Consider the following 16985-nt stretch of genomic DNA (forward strand, 5'->3'; position numbering starts at 1 on the left):
CAACCCTGAACTTGGCTTTCTTGCTCCTTTCAAAGACCCAGGTAGACTCAATAGCTTGGCTGAGCCTGGCTGGAGAACAGGGTGGTGGGCAAAGTCTGGGCAATGGCAGCCTGGATGACTGACTGCCTTGGCTCAAGTACCTAATCAGCAGCTAATTCTAACTCCTCCTCCTGCCCTTTCCCCTTCCAGAATCCCACTAACTTGAGTGGAGAAGCCACTAAATGGCTGGGAAAACACTGTGGGGTTTTTGTGTGTGCGTGTTTTGGTGTGTGCGTGTCTTTTTGCCATCAGTTAAAGAGCTAAACATGCCGTAAAAAACTGGGGGCTCATACATCACCATCTACACCCCCATGTTTTGGAAGATACGTTCACATCTTAGCAAGGAAAGCTGGAAGTGGTTCTCTTCTCTGCTGTTCCTGAGCGGAGCAAAGGGGCCTGTGCAACCCAATACAGGTTTACTCACAAGTAAGTTTCACTGACTTCAAGGGAGTTTACTCCCACAGGATTGCGGCTTGAGAGAGCCTTCCACTGTAGCTCAGTGACAGAGCCCCTGCTTTGTATGCAGAAGGTCCCGTGTTCAATCCTGGGCACCTCCAGATTGGGCTGGGAGCAAACCCTGCCTGAAACCCTGAAAAGTCACTGTCACTGAATGTAGATGAGAGCAATGGTCTTGACTCTATAAGGCTGCTTCCTATGTTTCTGGGTGGCATGGATCTAGCTTGGGTTTTTGGATTGGTCAGCAGCCACCTCTGCCTGTGAATTCAGCCTCAGCACAAGTGTGACATTCCCCCCAGGTTGCTGTCTAAGAATCTCACTGGAAATACGTAAACCCACTGACCACCATTAGTAAAACCACTGCATTTCCTTCTGACCACATCATGTTCCACAGGGGAAGCCATGCTATTGAGCCACTGCTTGGGGCAGTGTGTGGGTGCGGGCATGTGCAAATGGCATGGCCATGCCGGCCTGAGATTAGAATGTATTCTGTGGCAGGAGCAATGCAAGAACAGGACACGAGATGAGTCTCAAAGGAGGAACAGCCTTTATTGATCCCCCTCATCCCATGACACCGGAAGCTCAGTTATTAGCCATGGTTTCGTCGGCCCAGGCACGGAGGCGGCTGACGCGGGCATACACAGCAGGGGTGGTGGTTGAGCAGCGGCTGCTGCCCCAAGACACAATGCCCACCAACTTCCAGACATTGCCTTCCTGGCACACAAGGGGTCCGCCAGAATCACCCTGCGAACAGAAGACAGGCAGTTTAGACTTTGGGCGGGTGGGATGGGGTGGGGCGGGTGTCCTAGGCCTTCTGACATAATTCTCCGTCTAGCCCTTTTTTAAGGAACCAAGCAATCTTTTGGGATGTTCACCCCCCACATTCTCTAAAGGTCGGTTTGCAGTTTTGTGTTCTCCCACACCCACCTATCACATGCCTTGGAGAAACTACAGATGAGTTGGCAAATATTCTTTTTCTTACCATGTATCCTTCAGTTTGAGGGAATCTCTGGAATCACAATCCCCCGGTCACTCCCTTTGTTGATTTTCAGTATTTTCTGTGTCTTCCTCCTGCGGGTTCCTCCCCACACCCTGATTTCTGGCTATTCTTGTTTTTGCAATAAAAATAAATTGCCATGCCAACCAGTCCAATGTGAACCGGCAACGTGGTCCTGAAGCTTTTATAAGAGCTACTGTAATTTTAATTATCACATCCCTCCTTGCCACTTCCGCTCCTGCTCCCTGTTCAGTGGAGCTGAGAGATGAGTGACCATTTGCTCCTTAATTAATTGGCTTCCCCTCCCTGTGGTGCTTGGGGGTTTTGTGGGAGTGGGGAGAGGGTCAAGCAGCACTCACCATGCAGGAAGAAGATCCGGCTGCACCAGCGCAGATCATCAGGTCAGAGATGTTGCTGCCCCAGGACTTCTTGCACTCCTCATTGGACAGGAGGGGCAGGGCTGTTTGTTGCAGCTTGTTGGGGGTGGTGAAGGCTGCAGGAAAGAGGCTCAAGTCAGCAATTGCCACTGCTTTGCTGCACCCTGGTAGCTAAGACACCGTTTACTTATTTATTTAGATGCCAAAGTGGCTTCTAAGCACTTTATAAAATAACTGAAAAACCCAAGTCCATGTTACCACAAGTCGATAATCAAAACTAACTGGGTTCCATTAGCTGAGCACAGCGAAGAAGATGGTTTTTCGGGTAACCTGGTCCAGAGTTACTTAGAGCTCTGTAAACAGCTGCCACACATTGGCAAGGAGCACTTTGTCAGTGAGATACCCCCACAGAGGGATCATCCTTGCGTGGCCTAAAACATCCAGCTCCCAACTGCCACAGAAGTCTTTCTCCCTCCTAACAAGATAGAAAGCCAGGTCTGAAGTAAGCTTGGGTCAAGAACTGATTTCCCACTGACGCTTGAAATGGCCGCTCACCTCATGGGCAGAGAACTGGCTGCCTTGGGGAGCTGCGCTCAAGCAGGTGTGGTGAGCTTTTGCCAGACAGACAGGGCCACGTTCCCCTCTGGGGGCCACATGATAGTGAAGGGGAGGGCCAAACGCAAATGTGCAAAAATCAAATATTTAACTTTTGTACAGTGGGCTAGTTTACGCACACACCTCTGCATTCTATCCAGGCAAGCAGGAGGCCCCCTATTCATCCCTCCCTATGCCCTCCAGCACTTCCCCTGCGAGACCCCTGACAGGCCCACCGTTGTAGCGTGTCTTGCCCCAGCCAGAGGTGGCACAAAGGTCTCCGCTCTTGAAGTGGTCAGCAGTGTCTGTCAGGCACACTGGGGACACAGTGTCGGTCATCTCAGCAGGGGTGGCCAGCTTGATGAGGGCAATGTCGTTGTTGATGGCAACGGGGTCCCACTCTGGGTGGGTGAAGACCTGGTGGGCGAGAGAGGCATTGTGGGTGCTGCAAGCAGGATACAGTGATGCATCTGACCAGAGACTAACAAACATATTGTGGTGTGTGCCTTCATTGACTACAAGGCTAAACACACACATGGTTTGGGGAGAGGAGTTGTTAACAGTGAGGTCAGTGGAGGGTGACAGGCTGATAACGGCTGGCAGTGATAATTGTGTTAATTAACAAAAGCAGTCGATGACACAGACATCCTGGCACTGGCAAGCCAGTTAACACACACAGAGTCTATTTAGAGTGATAGCATTGAACCTCCTGATGAATTGTAACTGATTCTTTACGAACACCCAACCTCCAAGAAGGGTAAGGAAAGAAGACAGACATGTCCACAGATTACTGCGTATGTCTTTCTAGCAGGGAGATGGGGAAATCTGGTAGTAACCATTTCCCTACTCCACAAAAGCTGTCATTTTCCCTCTACCTGACAAACGTGGCTTCTGATTGGCAGGAGTCTACCTGTTGAACCAATGAATAAGAAGCCCTTGAAGATGGGCTGCGGCCTTCAGGTTTGTTCCTCATGAAACACACACACACACACACACACACTCACCAACCTGCAGCAGATGCCAGAAGGTTCCTTCTCTAGTGGTGACCACAGAGCGCCAATTTTCATTGTTAGTATTGGATTAAGTGGAGGATTAGTTGGACCAAGAATCTAGTATGGTGTTTTATTTCAAGTTTGAACTGCATTCTTGCTATTTTTCTCTCTCCCCTGCCACCCTCCTTCTTTCTTACAAGTAACTCCTTTTTTAATAAACTGCTTAGCTGGATTTTCTGGGCTGTACTGGTTTCTGAACACCCTCAAGGGCTGGTTAACGTTTACTTAAGTGCCTGAAAGCCTGAACAAAGCCCGACCTCTGTCTAAGCCTTGTGCAAGTAAATCTGGATGAATACCCAGTAAACATGCTATCTGGAGGAGCCCTGAGGAGGCCTTCCAGCTGCTTCACCCACCTTCTCAACAGCCAGCTTCTGTATTTTCTCAGCAGAGGAGCTGCGGTCATGTTCACCAAGCACCACGACGTTGGAGGTCCTGAGGAAAGCAACCAAAAGCTGTCAGTTGGCCCCAGCTGAAGGAACGGAGGTTGCATGGCCATCTTGTCAGGGATTCTTGAGCTGTGTTTCCTGCATTGCAGGGGGTTGAACTAGATGACCCTTGGGGGTCCCTTCCAACTCTACAATTCTATAGAGCATGGGTAGGCAAACTAAGGCCTGGGGACCGGATCCGGCCCAATCGCCATCTAAATCCGGCCCACGGATGGCCCAGGAATCAGCATGTTTTTACACGAGTAGAATGTGTTGTCTTATTTAAAATGCATCTCTGGGTTATTTGTGGGGCATAGGAATTTGTTCATTCCCCCCCAAAAAATATAGTCCAGCCTCCCACAAGGTCTGAGGGACAGTGGACCGGCTACCTGCTGAAAAAGTTTGCTGAGCCCTGCTATAGTTCTATGATTCTCACATATATTTCAGCCCCTTGCTCTGACCACAGGTAGCTAACATATCTGCTAGCCTTTGCTGTGCATATCCTGACCCTGCAACCTCCAGGATTCCTATCCATCTATTTAAAAAAAATCCCCACACAAAAAGGGAGGCAAGGTACTCACGTCACCCCACAGTGGGCAGCAGTCACCACCCAGCGCTCGCTGACGAGGGACCCACCGCAGAAATGCCACCCGCTCTTCTCCTGGAAGCCAAGGAAAGCGGGTGGTGAGAGACCCAACAGGAACAGAGCCAGGCAGCAGTGGCAATAGAAAGGGCCTTTGGCCATTTTATTTTCAGTTCCCAGTAGGGGAAATGCAAACCAACAGTGGAAATGAACCAAACTCCCAAAACCTTCCCAAGCATTCTTACCTGCAGGGAGACCTGCCAGGGCCATGATCCGGGCACTGCCTCCTCCCCATTGACAATGCGGGAGTAGCCAGTGAGGACAGGCTGGATCGAAGGGACGCCGCAACCTGGAAGCAAGAAAGAGGTGAAGTGAGAGCTTTTCCATGTTCTGTGCTTTGCGCTGAGGACTTCAAGTAAGGACTTGAAGGCAAGGAAGCTTCAGGAACAGGGAACTGTTAAGGCAGAGACAGCCCATCTGTGCACATAACATAGCAGAGACAAGCCCCTATGTGGCTGGTGTGCCGGTCCTTTGCTTGTCTGTATGTGTGCGGTGATGAGAGCCATCCAAAAGGGCCTATTCAGTGGCTTCTCCTAAATGGGAGATGATGCTACATGGGGATTGACCCTCGCCTCCTTCATGGTTCTTTATCTTTAAGCTTTATCTTCATGGTTCTTTATCTTACCAGACCATCCTTCAGATATGCTGGACTGTCCCCTGATAGCCCTTCAAACAGAGGACTGTCCTCTATAAATGAGGGGACCAGGCCACCTGGTACAATCTCCCTAGGCCTGTATCACTTCAAAATGCACCTGAGGATGGCATCATCTAATGCTTCTCATAGTAGCCTGTGTGGTGCACTGGTTAGAGTGTTAGACTAGGACCTGGGAGATGAAGGTTTGAATCCCTGCTCAGCTGTAAAGCTTACTTCAGCCAGTCACCTACTCTCAGCCTAACCTACCTCACAGGTCTGCTCTGAGGAGAAAATAGGGAGAAAGGTGTGGGTTATAAATGCAGTAAAAAAATGAGTAATTATTAAAAATGAATTCATCCCTACCTATAGAGAGTTAGCATGTTAGGAAGACATGTCAGGGACAGAGATCTGAACCCTCACCTTATCCCTGGTGTTTGTTTTTAAGTGTATGGAGTTTTAATGTGGCATTCAAGCATTTTGTTCATCTACCTATATTCTGGAACAGTATAGTTTCAGGAGGGCTGTGCAATGTGCTGATTCCCCCATGACAGTCTAGCAGCCTTTCTCAACCTGTGGGTCCCCAGATGTTGTTGAACTACAACTCCCATCACCCCTTGCTAGCAAGGCCAGAGCTCAGGGATGATGGGAGTTGTAGTCCAACAACATCTGGGGACCCACTGGTTGAGAACCGCTGGTAGATGAAGAGGATAACTTGACACTTTTAAAGTGCCTTAAACTTTATAAGCGCTATACATATATTAAAAAAACAAGGCCATCCCTGACTGCATGCTTACAATCTAACAGCCATGATAGAAAAGGAAAAAGGAAGGAGGAGGGCAGAGGAAAGCAAATACCAAAGCAAGTGCCCCTTCACTGGCCTATGGATGGGGCCAGGTTAGCCTACCCCCTGAATCAGCTCTATTTTATAGAGAGAAAAGAAAGATGATGATCCAAGCCTGGGTGACACAGCCATAGAAAGGGTTTGCTTCCCCATCCCACCCCAAGCAAGGACCAAGACCGCAAGCAGGTGGGTACTTACTCTGTGCGGCACTGACAAGTGCCAGGCAGGACAAAAACCACAAGGCTGCCATAATAAGCTGGTTCTGAGGACAATGGGAACAGCATGTAGCAGCTCAGCCATTTTTATACTGAATGCTCAGACCAAAGGTGGCTGGGAGCCAGTGGCTACGTGGGAACGAGCAAACCTGTCCGTTGATAACACGGTTGATGACTGGCAGGTGAAAGCACCCACTTTGGAAACTGTGGGTATTTTTAGGACAATGGCAGCTGGAAGGTTTCTGGGGTGCTCTGTGGAAGGAAGAGGGCCCAGGTGGTCTCTTCTATTTTGCCCTGGGGGCCTTGCTTAAAGGAGCAATTCTGTGTACAAGAAGCTGGCATAAAGCAAACTGTAATTTAAGCTGGCACAAAGTTACACCGGCTCAAACTCCATTCAGGAGTGAAACTCCTGCTGACTGAGCTCAGCTAAGCCTGGCAGAGCAAAACAAGCCTTTAAAATAGTGTTTGAGTTACACCACCCTTTCTGCCAGCTGAATTTACACTGGGTTGCTAGATCGTGAGACTGAACTTGACAGGCTTGGGATTTGGCCTAAGTCCCCCTGATTCCAGCCACGGAACACAGCTTCCTGGGGTCTTATGCTAACCTGCAATCTACCAGGCTTGGCTCAGCTGCAATGGAGGGGATATGGTGGTGTATCTCTGGCTGAGCCAAAGATGAGGGCGTTAATCCATCATAACCTGACTGTGCCAGGAAACAGCTAGAGGGCTGCTGGATTCTAAGCCAATCACCCCAGTTTATGATTTATGTAAAAAAAAATAATGCTTGATACTTGGCGTTGAGTTCTGTATATTGTTTTTTCTTTGTTTGTATTTAAAGCTTTGATAAATCTCTCTCTCTCTCTCTCTCTCTCTATATATATATATATATTTACACACACACACACACACACGGGCAACTGCTTTACCTGTTGGCAGAACACAGGTATGGAACCTGCTGGATAGAGTTAGTTGAGGGCCTGTAACCCCACACAGCTGTGCCTTCTCCTCAATGTCATCCCTGCGACACACCTAGCTTCTGTCAGCTTTCCCAGGGAACACCTGGTGCCTGACGCAACTAGTTCTCCTGGCTATCAGACAAACCTGGCTGGAAAGCTGGAAGGACAGCAGCATGGAAACCCTCAGGCACATAGCCCTTCACAGTGATGCTCAGACAGTGTTTGGGTGGGCACTCCCGCATTACTAAAAATTGCACAGGTTAATTTAGGCACATAGAAATAATTACTATCATTTAAACCAATATACAATAGCTGGGAAGACTTTAACCAGTCTGCTGTCCAGGTGCTGACAGGCAACTTCCAAGAGTCTTCCTTAGGCTTCTTTTTCTTTAAACTAGCCTTCAGCCAGATTGTGCTTCAAAGAGAGGACTGTCCTCTGACAGCTCTTCAGATAGAGGGAAGGCTGCCCTCTGTAAAACATGGTACCCTAAAGCTCTGGTCCAAGAACCTTGGGATTCCTTGGAAGTGGACCAGAGTTTCTCAGTTAGAAAAATAGTCATGCACGGCTGTACCTGCAATGGGGCCTGGCCCCATACAGACATTTTACTCCCTGCCAAAATGACATCCTTAACCCCCCCCAACTAAATTCAATCTCTTGACCCGTTGCTTGCTGAGATACAAAGAAAAACATTCAGGAAGAGATCTACCTAGTGGTTCACTATAATAAATTCTGTTGTCTTCTACTGTTTTGGCCAACAATTGCAAAGATGTTGAGATAACTGGCAAGGACAGTCCTCTTTATTTTTCAAATAAATTATTTTTTAATTGGATTTGTCTTTCACACAGGTGCATATGTTTAGCTATATTAGGCTGCATGTGTTTATGTTCGGAGCTGTACTGCAGTGGTTTCTTGCTCCCAACACCCCCTTCACTGCAACATTGCTGACTAACTTCCTGCATGAATAACAACCTTCATATCAATTTTCTTCCACAGTGTGCTGGGAATGTTGGGTATGTTCTGTGACGCCCACCTCTCTGTGTTCGTACTGGATACCCAGTTGGACTGACTTTTCTGTGTGTGTCAAGCTCTAGAATTATCTGCTGCAGCACCCACCAGAGGTTCCTCAGCAAATAAGAACACGAGAGCCCTCCTGGATCTGGCCAAAGGCCCATCTAGTCCAGAATCCTGCCCTCACAGTGGCCAACCAGGTTCCTGTGGGAGACTAGCAATGCTGAACTGAGCACAAGTACACCCTCCCCTCCTGTGGCTTCCAGCAACTGATAGTCAAAAGCATTGCTGCCTCCAGTGGTGGAGGCAGAGCATAGCCATTGTGGCTAGTAGCCTGTTGACAGCCTTCTCCTCCATACAATTTGTCTAATCCTCTTTTAAAGCTGTCCAAGTTGGTGGCCATCATTGCCTCCTGTAGGAGTGAGTTCCACAGGTTAACCATGCACTGCAGGAAGACGACCAATCATGAGGTCTCCAATCTCGGAGGAACTGCCTTCCCCTCAAACCCTTTTTACTCCACCTCCTCCTTGCCTCAGAGACCAGCTGGCACCTGTCACTGCCCTTGAGCCAGGTCACCTTGGCCTTTGCCCACAGCCTCCACCAGACCTATGCTTATCTTCAAGGTCCTACGATAACAGGAGGCTGGAAAACCAGCTTGGCTTGGCTTTCGCCTGTGCCAGCTACCTCACAACATATATAAGGATTTGCAGCCCTTGCTTCATTCCCAACTCTTTCAAGAAGCAAGATGGCTTCCGTCTGGTTCCTGTTCTGCCTGGCCTTCCTTGGTGCTGCCCATGGTGAGTGCCTTGTAAGAGGCCAAGCAGGAGGAGGAGGCAACTCCAACCCCCCTCTTTGACATGCTGAGAGATCTGCTCCACAGCCCCCCTTTCCATACCTCTACAGGAAGTGCTGCCTGTGTGGCTCACTGCTTCAGGTCAGGGGTTGGCGTCTGTGGGAGGGTCAAGGGATGCAGTTCATTGTCCACAGGTCAACTTCACTGATTTCCCAGCACCCACGGGAATGGATGCTGCACCTCCATCTCCAACCACAGAACCACAACTGAAGTTTCTAAAATGCTCAAGTCCTACCTGCCCATCACACACAAGTCCCCTGTCATTATTCTGTGGCAAGCAAGGACCACTCTCTCCTTGTCATTTGTTACTTCACATGTTGCAGGACTGAGCCTTGGTATTGAAAACACAGGGCAGGGGGCCAGTCCCTGTGAAACCTGAACTCAGATGAAGCCGTGCAGTTTACACCCAGGGATAGGGAGTCTCTCCTGGGTTAAAAACAAACAAACAAACAAACAAACAAACCTGATTTCTTCCCAGGTTGTGGCACTCCGGCCATCCACCCGGTCTTGAGCGGCTATTCCCGAATTGTCAATGGAGAGGAGGCAGTGCCTGGATCATGGCCCTGGCAGGTATCCTTGCAGGTAAGAAGAGCCCCGCACACTTTGCTTTGGCTGGAGACCTGGAATAAGAATAAGAATACCCTGCCCATCTGTCTGGGTTTCTCCAGCCGCTCTGGGTGAACTGAATGAGAAAGGTGGGGGCAACATAAAGTGCTTCTTCATGCAATGCACAATTACGTAATTTGTGGAACTTTCTGCCACAATATGTGGTGATAGCCATTGGCTTAGACTATGGGTGGGCTCCTCCAGATACAAGTCCAGCACCTGACCTCTCCTTGTGGTACACCGGGGTGGCCAACAACCTTTTTGGGGCTGAGGGCCACATTGACCCATGGTCAGCCCTCCAGGGGCTGCAAGTCAAAGTGGACATGACAAGCACTCTGGTCCTCAGGGTTACTTTTGAAAAGGCTTCCCCATCAGCTGTTCTGCACAATTTAAAATCAATTTTGAGGCATTCTTGGGAGAACCACAAAATGTATCAGTAGGGAACACCAATAGTAGTAGTCAGTATGCTTAATTTTTGTAGAAAATAATAATTATTATTTTTTATGGACAGTTGTGCGGAGGGAGTGGGGACCCACCAAAAGCTTTTTGGCATTACAGCAATGAGCACTTGGTAAAATAATTGAGACAACCCTGGTTATGTGTGTGTTCACATCAAGGGAAGTAAGAGTACTGCTCTATTCTGCCTTGGTGAGCCCCCTCACCTGAGAATCTGTGTCCAGTTCTGGGCAGCAATTTAAGAAGGATATTGACAAAGAAAGGAGATTCCAACTAAACATTAGGAAGAACTTTCTGACGGTAAGAGCCATTTGACAGTGAAACAGACTACCTTGGAAGATGCGAGACTCTCCTTACTTGGAGGATTTTAAGCAGAGGTTGGGTTGCCATCTGTCATGGATTATTGAGCTGCAGTGGTGTAGCGTGGGTTGTCAGCACCCGGGGCAAGGCAAGTAATTTGCGCCCCCTAACCCGTGGATTTTAGCACTCGAGTGCGAGCGCCCCCCCAGATGTTGCGGCCGGTGCGGTCGCCCCCCCCGCACCCCCCCACGCTACGCCACTGTTGAGCTGTGGTTCCTGCACTGCATGTCCAAGCACTTGCTGGGTCCTTTCTATCTGCTCACATGTTCCCCTCAATCCCTCAGGACAACACTGGCTTCCATTTCTGCGGAGGTTCTCTGATCAGCGAGAACTGGGTGGTCACCGCAGCCCACTGCAACGTCAGGTAAGGGAGACACTGAGTACAACCCACTTCTAAGAAGAGATGCTCTGGGGCTCAGGATAAAACCAGGAAGCCAGACTTGCTGAAGCCCTAGCCCTGTAATCCTAGAGGGATGTGTGCGTGCCAGTGGTGAGTGAAGTGTACTCTGCACACACTCAGAGGCACACTTTACTTTTCGTAGTGTTTCTCAGAGATTCCGAAGTCAAAATCTATTTCTAAATGCATTCCACCACAATTTTGTTCCAGTGCTCAAAGTGGGAGAAATAAAGAAAGCGGGATTGTCACATTTCCCAGGCAGGATTGCCAATTGACCAGCAGAGGTGGGCACAGACACCAACGCAGAATGCTGCTGTGTCCACAACAGCAGATGGATGTCCAGGAATCAGAAATGGAAGCTTTTCAAAGGAAGCCCATGATAGCAGCTGCTGTCCCTTGACATTGTGTGGCTCAGGTGTATTGCGGGATGTTTAAGTGGTAGAGCCAGTTATGAAAAAATATATATGAAAGGAGGGTCCAGGGAAGGCATCAGCAAGAGTGCTGGTAGCTGTCCAAGGATGCCAAGTTCTGACACCGATTCCTAGCCTCAGCTGAGAACTATGAAGGTGCTGGTACAAATCTTACCTTTCCCAAAGGTAAGGGTCGCCTTAGGCAAGCAGTTCTCTCCCTGCTGCTGCTCACCCCCTCCACACACCAGCAACTTGGGGATAGCAGTACCTGCCTACCCCACAGGGCTGTTGTAGTGGTTGTTGAGATCGTGTATATGAAGCACTTTGGCTGTATTTCTCAGCACGGTTGACTAATGAATACTATCAACTGCTGCCCCTGCTGCAGGACAAGCCACCTGGTGGTTTTGGGTGAATTTGACCAACGCAATCCTGCTGAAGACGTTCAAGTCATCAAGATTGCCCAGGTAGGTAGCACAAAATTGACCTTCCCAGACCTCAGGTGCTCCTTGCTCTGTGTGTGTGTATCAAAATACCAGGCCACCAGGCCAAAGTGCTGCTAAAATGCGAGTGGATAGCAGTGGAGGTGTACACACAATAATCAGTCTTTAAAGTGGGCATCATTGGCTCAATTAAACTAAACAGTTTTAATTGGATTTTGAATAAACGTGCCATTAACCATTGCTGTTTTTGATTTTAATGTATTATCTTCCTTATTATCTTCCTCTGCAAACCACTATTCTTTTTACAGGGTGGCATGGGGGACACTGGATATGAGTCTATGAAACCAAGGGAGCAGTGCCCCCCCCAAAATTTGGGAACCACTGGCTTAAACTAAACTGCCTCCTTCTTTGACAGGTTTTCAAGAACCCCAAGTTCAACCTTTTCACAGTGAAGAACGACATCACCTTGTTGAAGCTGGCCACCCCAGCCCAGCTGACGGCTCGCGTGTCTCCCGTGTGTCTGCCCCAGGCCACAGATGACTTCCCCGGGGGCATGACCTGCGTCACCACTGGATGGGGCCTTACCAAACACACGAGTAATTTTTATTTTTATTTATTTGTTATGACATTTATATTCCACTTTTCCTCCAAGGATCTCAAGGTGGCATACGTACTTCTCCCTCTCTCCATTTTATCCTCACAACAACTCTGTGAGGTAGGTTAGGCTGAGAGAGACAGTGACTGGTCCAAAGTCACCCAGTGGCCCAGTGGGCTAAATGGCTGAGAGGAGATTTGAACTGTGGTCTCCCAGGTCCTTGTCCACTACTCCACACTGGTAATATCTGGGCACTGCCTTTACAGTGGTACCTTGGTTCTCAAACTTAATCCGTTCCAGAAGTCCATTCCAAAACCAAAGCACTCCAAAACCAAGGTGTGCTTTCCCATAGAAAGTAATGAAAAATGGATTAATCCGTTCCAGACTTAAAAAAAACAACCCCTAAAACAGCAATTTAACATGAATTTTACTATCTAACGAGACCATTGATCCATAAAATGAAAGAAATAAACAATGCACTGCAGTCACACAATCAATCAATCAGTCAATCAATCAATCAATAGCTGAACTGCGTTCCACACAGTCACACAAAAAATTTTAAAAAGCCGCAAAAAGGCAAAATAAATAGCAAAAACAGACAGACTTCAGCATAACATTCAAAACGGAAGTGTGGCACTCAAATCGGAAGCGTAACACTCAAAACGGAGCACGTTCAGCTTCCAAAAAAAGTTTGCAAACCTGGAACACTTACCAGGTTTGCAGTGTTTGGGTTCCAAGTTGTTTGAGTACCAAGGCAGAAATATATATATATAAATATATATATATATATAATATATATAATATAATATAATATATAATAATATAATAATATATATATATATAAATTGTCCAGCATGCACACGAAAGCTCATACCAAGAACAAACTTAGTTTATCTCTAAGGTGCCACTGGACAATTTTTAAAATTTATATATATATATATACTGTGTCAGACCAACACGGCTACCTACCAGAATTGAGTACCAAGGCGTTTGAGAACCAAGTTACCACTGTACTTGAAAATAGGCCATGATGGCCATGAACCCAGGTTTTTATCAGCCTGCCATGTATCCCTTTTGTGGGAACTGGGTGATACAGAGCAGGGGGTGGCTAATTTGTGGTCCTTCAGGTGCAGCTGGACTACTTCCATCATTCCTGGCCACTGGCCAGGCATACCCTCCAATGAAAATAGGGACGTCCAGTGCTATGTTTCTAGAAAAAGCGGTTCCGGAACTCACCATGAACACCTCCCTCATTCTCTTAGAATGGCAATGGTGCCCACCCGAGAGGTGCCAGAATTAATTTCCAGTGAGTTCTGCCTGAAAAATTGCCCTGGGGATGCCTATTCCATACTCTCCAACATTTCTCCGATAAAAATAGGGATGTCCTAAGGAAACATGAGAAATTCCAGGATCAAATCAGAAACTGGGATGGCTTCTGTAAATCTGGGACTGTCCCTGGAAAATAGGGACACTTGGAGGGTCTGGACAGGGCTGAACATATTTTATTTACCATATTTTTCGCCGTATAGGACGCACTGGCCCATAGGACGCACCTCGTTTTTTTGGGGGGGGAAATGAATTTTAAAAATTTATTTTTCCCCCCAGCCGCGGGGCTGGGGTGGTGGAAGCCCAAGCTTCCCCCGACCCCAGCCCCCAGAACAAGCTGCCGCCCTCAAGCCTTGCGAGCCCGGGGGGAATTCCCCCGGGCGCGCAAGGCTTGCGGACACCTGTGCGAAGCACGGGGTGTCCTCCAGAGGGCGCCCCATACTTCAGGCTGCAGGCTGCTGCCCGCAAGCCTTGTGAGCCCGCGGTAACTCCCGCCGGGCTTGCAAGGCTTGCGGATAGCTTCCTGAAGCCTGGAGAGCGAGAGGGGTCGGTGCGCACCGACGCCTCTCGCTCTCCAGGCTTCAGCGAAAGCCTGCATTCGCCCCATAGGATGCACACACATTTCCCCTTCATTTTTGGAGGGGGAAAAGTGCGTCCTATAGGGCGAAAAATACAGTACTTACTTCCTTACAGTATTTATAGTCTGCAATTCATTGAATTTTTTCAATCTTGGAGTGAAAACAAACAGAAAGAAACAGCAATATGCCAAAACTACAAAACTATTTTTATAATAGGTCCAATAACAACCAATTAAGCATTCTATCATAAGGCAAATAAGCAGAACAGCAATGAGGACAAAAACCTGACATTTCCAATTTAACCAAATTCTGAAGTAAAAGGAAACACAGAACGGTCAAATACATTATTATTATTTTGTTATTTATTCAATTTCTATACCTGAAGGTCTCAGGGCAGTTCACATAAAATATCAAATACATAAAACCAAAACAAAATCAACAACCCAATTAAAAAAAACCCCAAAGGAATTAGCACATTAACCAGCCAGGGGTCTTAGAAACAGCTCCCACCCTATTTTTCACTTGCTTACTCACCCCACCCCATTTCGCACACAACAGACTCTCGCTTTTGAGCAACCTAGCACCTTCCCTCCCCAAACCATTTCATGTGCCCAGTTCTGTGGAATACTCTGTTGACAAGAGATTCAGCAGGCGCCTTCTGTGCCAACTTTTAAACGCCTACTGGAAACTGTTCTATTCCACACAGCCTACACAGGCAGTTAAGAGTAACATCCTTGCACTGTGGTTAACCAGTGTCTGCTTTTTAACCTTTTAAATGTTTCTTATTGTACGGTTTTATTTATAATTGTTGTAAACCACACTTGGTATTTTTAAAATGAATATCAGTATATAGATATTTGTATAAACAAACATGTAGGTATGTATATGAAAACTAGGGTTGCCATATTTCAAAAAGTAAAAACAAGGACACCCTGAAAGTTGTTGAACTTTTTTTTTTTTACAAAAATGCCCCCCAAACCGTGACTTTTCGATTGACATGCCTAAGATCCAGGACAAAGTGCCGCCTTTGGGAAATTCCCCCGGATGTCAATTCCGTCTTTCAAATCCCGGCAATGTCCAGGAAAATCCGGACATATGGCAGCCCTAATGAAAACTCCTCCTCTCATTTGTTCTTTCCTAGACAAGGACACTCCAGATAAACTGCAGCAGGTGGCCCTCCCTCTGCTGACCAATGAGCAGTGCAAGAAATATTGGGGGGCTCGCATTGCTGACGTCATGATCTGTGCTGGTGCTGCAGGGGCTTCCTCTTGTATGGTACGTCCTCCCCTACTACCTGAGCTGCCCTCCCACCACAAGGTACCCCCTCTCCAAAGCCCACCCACCTTCTCTCAGCCACCACAGCAGTTCCTGTCTGAAATGAGGCACCTGCTATCTCCCCCTTGCATCTTGCTGGCTGCCTATTTGTTTTTTCTTGGCCTTGGAAGTCTGCTTCCTCTTGCCCTGCCTGTCCGGCACTTGATTTCTGAGAGGCAAGAATGACCAGAGGTCATTGTCATCTGCCCTGGAAATCCTGAATCCTGGGGCCCAGGTGGTGGCAATTTCAGTGGCGAGGGGAAGGTGAGCGTTAAACTAGTATTCCCATTAAAAGGCAAACCCACCTAATTTCAGAAGCAATTTGTGTACCAAAAACACAGCCGTCCCCCACAGCCATTCGTGAACCAAAACACACTCATCCAAATTTTGCTGTACCAAGTCAGGTGTACAAAAATGCATGTACTAAAAGCAAAGTGTGCCTCAGAATGCACATATTAGTGAAAACAGCATACACACCGAACCATTAGATCTGGGAAAATATAAACAGTAGGGGGCACAGGCTTTGCAAAAAAAAAAAAAGTGTGTATGAGGAGAAATCCCAACAAAAATACTGGTGGGGAATGTTCATGAGGACTTTAAAATAATTGCAAACGGATGTCGGAATGTGGAGAACTGAACTTAAGATTGGAAAACGTGAGAAACCAAAATGGACACATCTGCCCATCATACCTCATGTGTCGCAGGGATGAGGCCTTTCCCCATCACTCATCTCCTGATATGGAAGTTGCCAGCTTCCGCCTTCCTTTCCTACAGAACCTCCTTTGACACCCTGCTTTGGTTGTTCCCCTACAGGGTGACTCTGGTGGCCCCTTGGTGTGCCAGAAGGATGGCGCCTGGACCCTCGTCGGGATTGTCTCCTGGGGCAGCGGCACTTGCTCCCCATCCAGCCCAGGGGTCTATGCCCGAGTGACTGAGCTCCTTCCCTTTATTGAGGAAACGCTAGCTAAGAACTAACTTAATTCTCTTTGACTTCAGAACAATAAAACCAGTATCTGCCATCATTGTTTGTGTTTCTTCTATGCTGTTGTGTTCAGGTCCTGGTTGCAGGCTTCGCACAGACACCTGGTTGGCCACTGTGAGAACGGGATGCTGGACTAGATGGGCCATTGGCCTGACCCAGCAGGAAGGCTCTTACATGCTTGAGCTTCAATGCCACACATAGCATGAGGTGGCAGAATTCTGGCCTGTTCCACATTAGTTGCAGGTGTGACGTGACTCATACACTGAATGCAAACCCATGCCAACAAGCAAACCTCTTTGCATGTTATCAGTTCTAGGCAGGGGCGGACTTTAGTAATATGACACCCTGAGCAAAGGACAGTATTTGGTGCGCGCGCCCCCGAAATATTTCTTATTTCTGCAACAATTCCTTATTTATTATTTTGCATTCC

The 16985-nt window shown here is 47.8% G+C and overlaps 2 protein-coding genes across 2 annotated transcripts; one reads left to right on the forward strand and one right to left on the reverse strand.

The window, feature by feature from the left end:
- Nucleotides 1-1025: 1025 nt before the first annotated feature.
- LOC128419020 (chymotrypsin B-like) lies at nt 1026-6358 on the reverse strand. The gene is given in 8 exon segments (XM_053399257.1): nt 1026-1239; nt 1852-1985; nt 2700-2880; nt 3869-3947; nt 4522-4601; nt 4769-4872; nt 6257-6334; nt 6337-6358. Coding segments are annotated over 8 exon segments (840 nt in total). The 3' UTR covers nt 1026-1077.
- Nucleotides 6359-8983: 2625 nt separating this feature from the next.
- LOC128420397 (chymotrypsinogen 2-like) lies at nt 8984-16548 on the forward strand. Its single transcript, XM_053401995.1, has 7 exons — nt 8984-9035; nt 9570-9673; nt 10798-10877; nt 11706-11784; nt 12176-12356; nt 15401-15534; nt 16387-16548. The coding sequence occupies exons 1-7, from the start codon at nt 8984-8986 to the stop codon at nt 16546-16548; spliced, it is 792 nt and encodes a 263-aa protein (XP_053257970.1).
- The last annotated feature ends 437 nt before the right edge of the window (nt 16549-16985 follow it).

This window comes from Podarcis raffonei, chromosome 8, assembly GCF_027172205.1.
Source record: "Podarcis raffonei isolate rPodRaf1 chromosome 8, rPodRaf1.pri, whole genome shotgun sequence".
Classification (NCBI taxonomy): Eukaryota; Metazoa; Chordata; class Lepidosauria; order Squamata; family Lacertidae; genus Podarcis; species Podarcis raffonei.

Excerpts from the sequence above, each read along its gene's own strand:
- LOC128420397 (XM_053401995.1), top strand. The coding sequence starts at position 8,984 with ATGGCTTCCGTCTGGTTCCTGTTCTGCCTGGCCTTCCTTGGTGCTGCC. Across the intron at positions 9,036-9,569 it reads CTTCCTTGGTGCTGCCCATG|GTTGTGGCACTCCGGCCATC; the intron begins GTGAGTGCCTTG and ends ATTTCTTCCCAG. Across the intron at positions 15,535-16,386 it reads CAGGGGCTTCCTCTTGTATG|GGTGACTCTGGTGGCCCCTT; the intron begins GTACGTCCTCCC and ends GTTCCCCTACAG.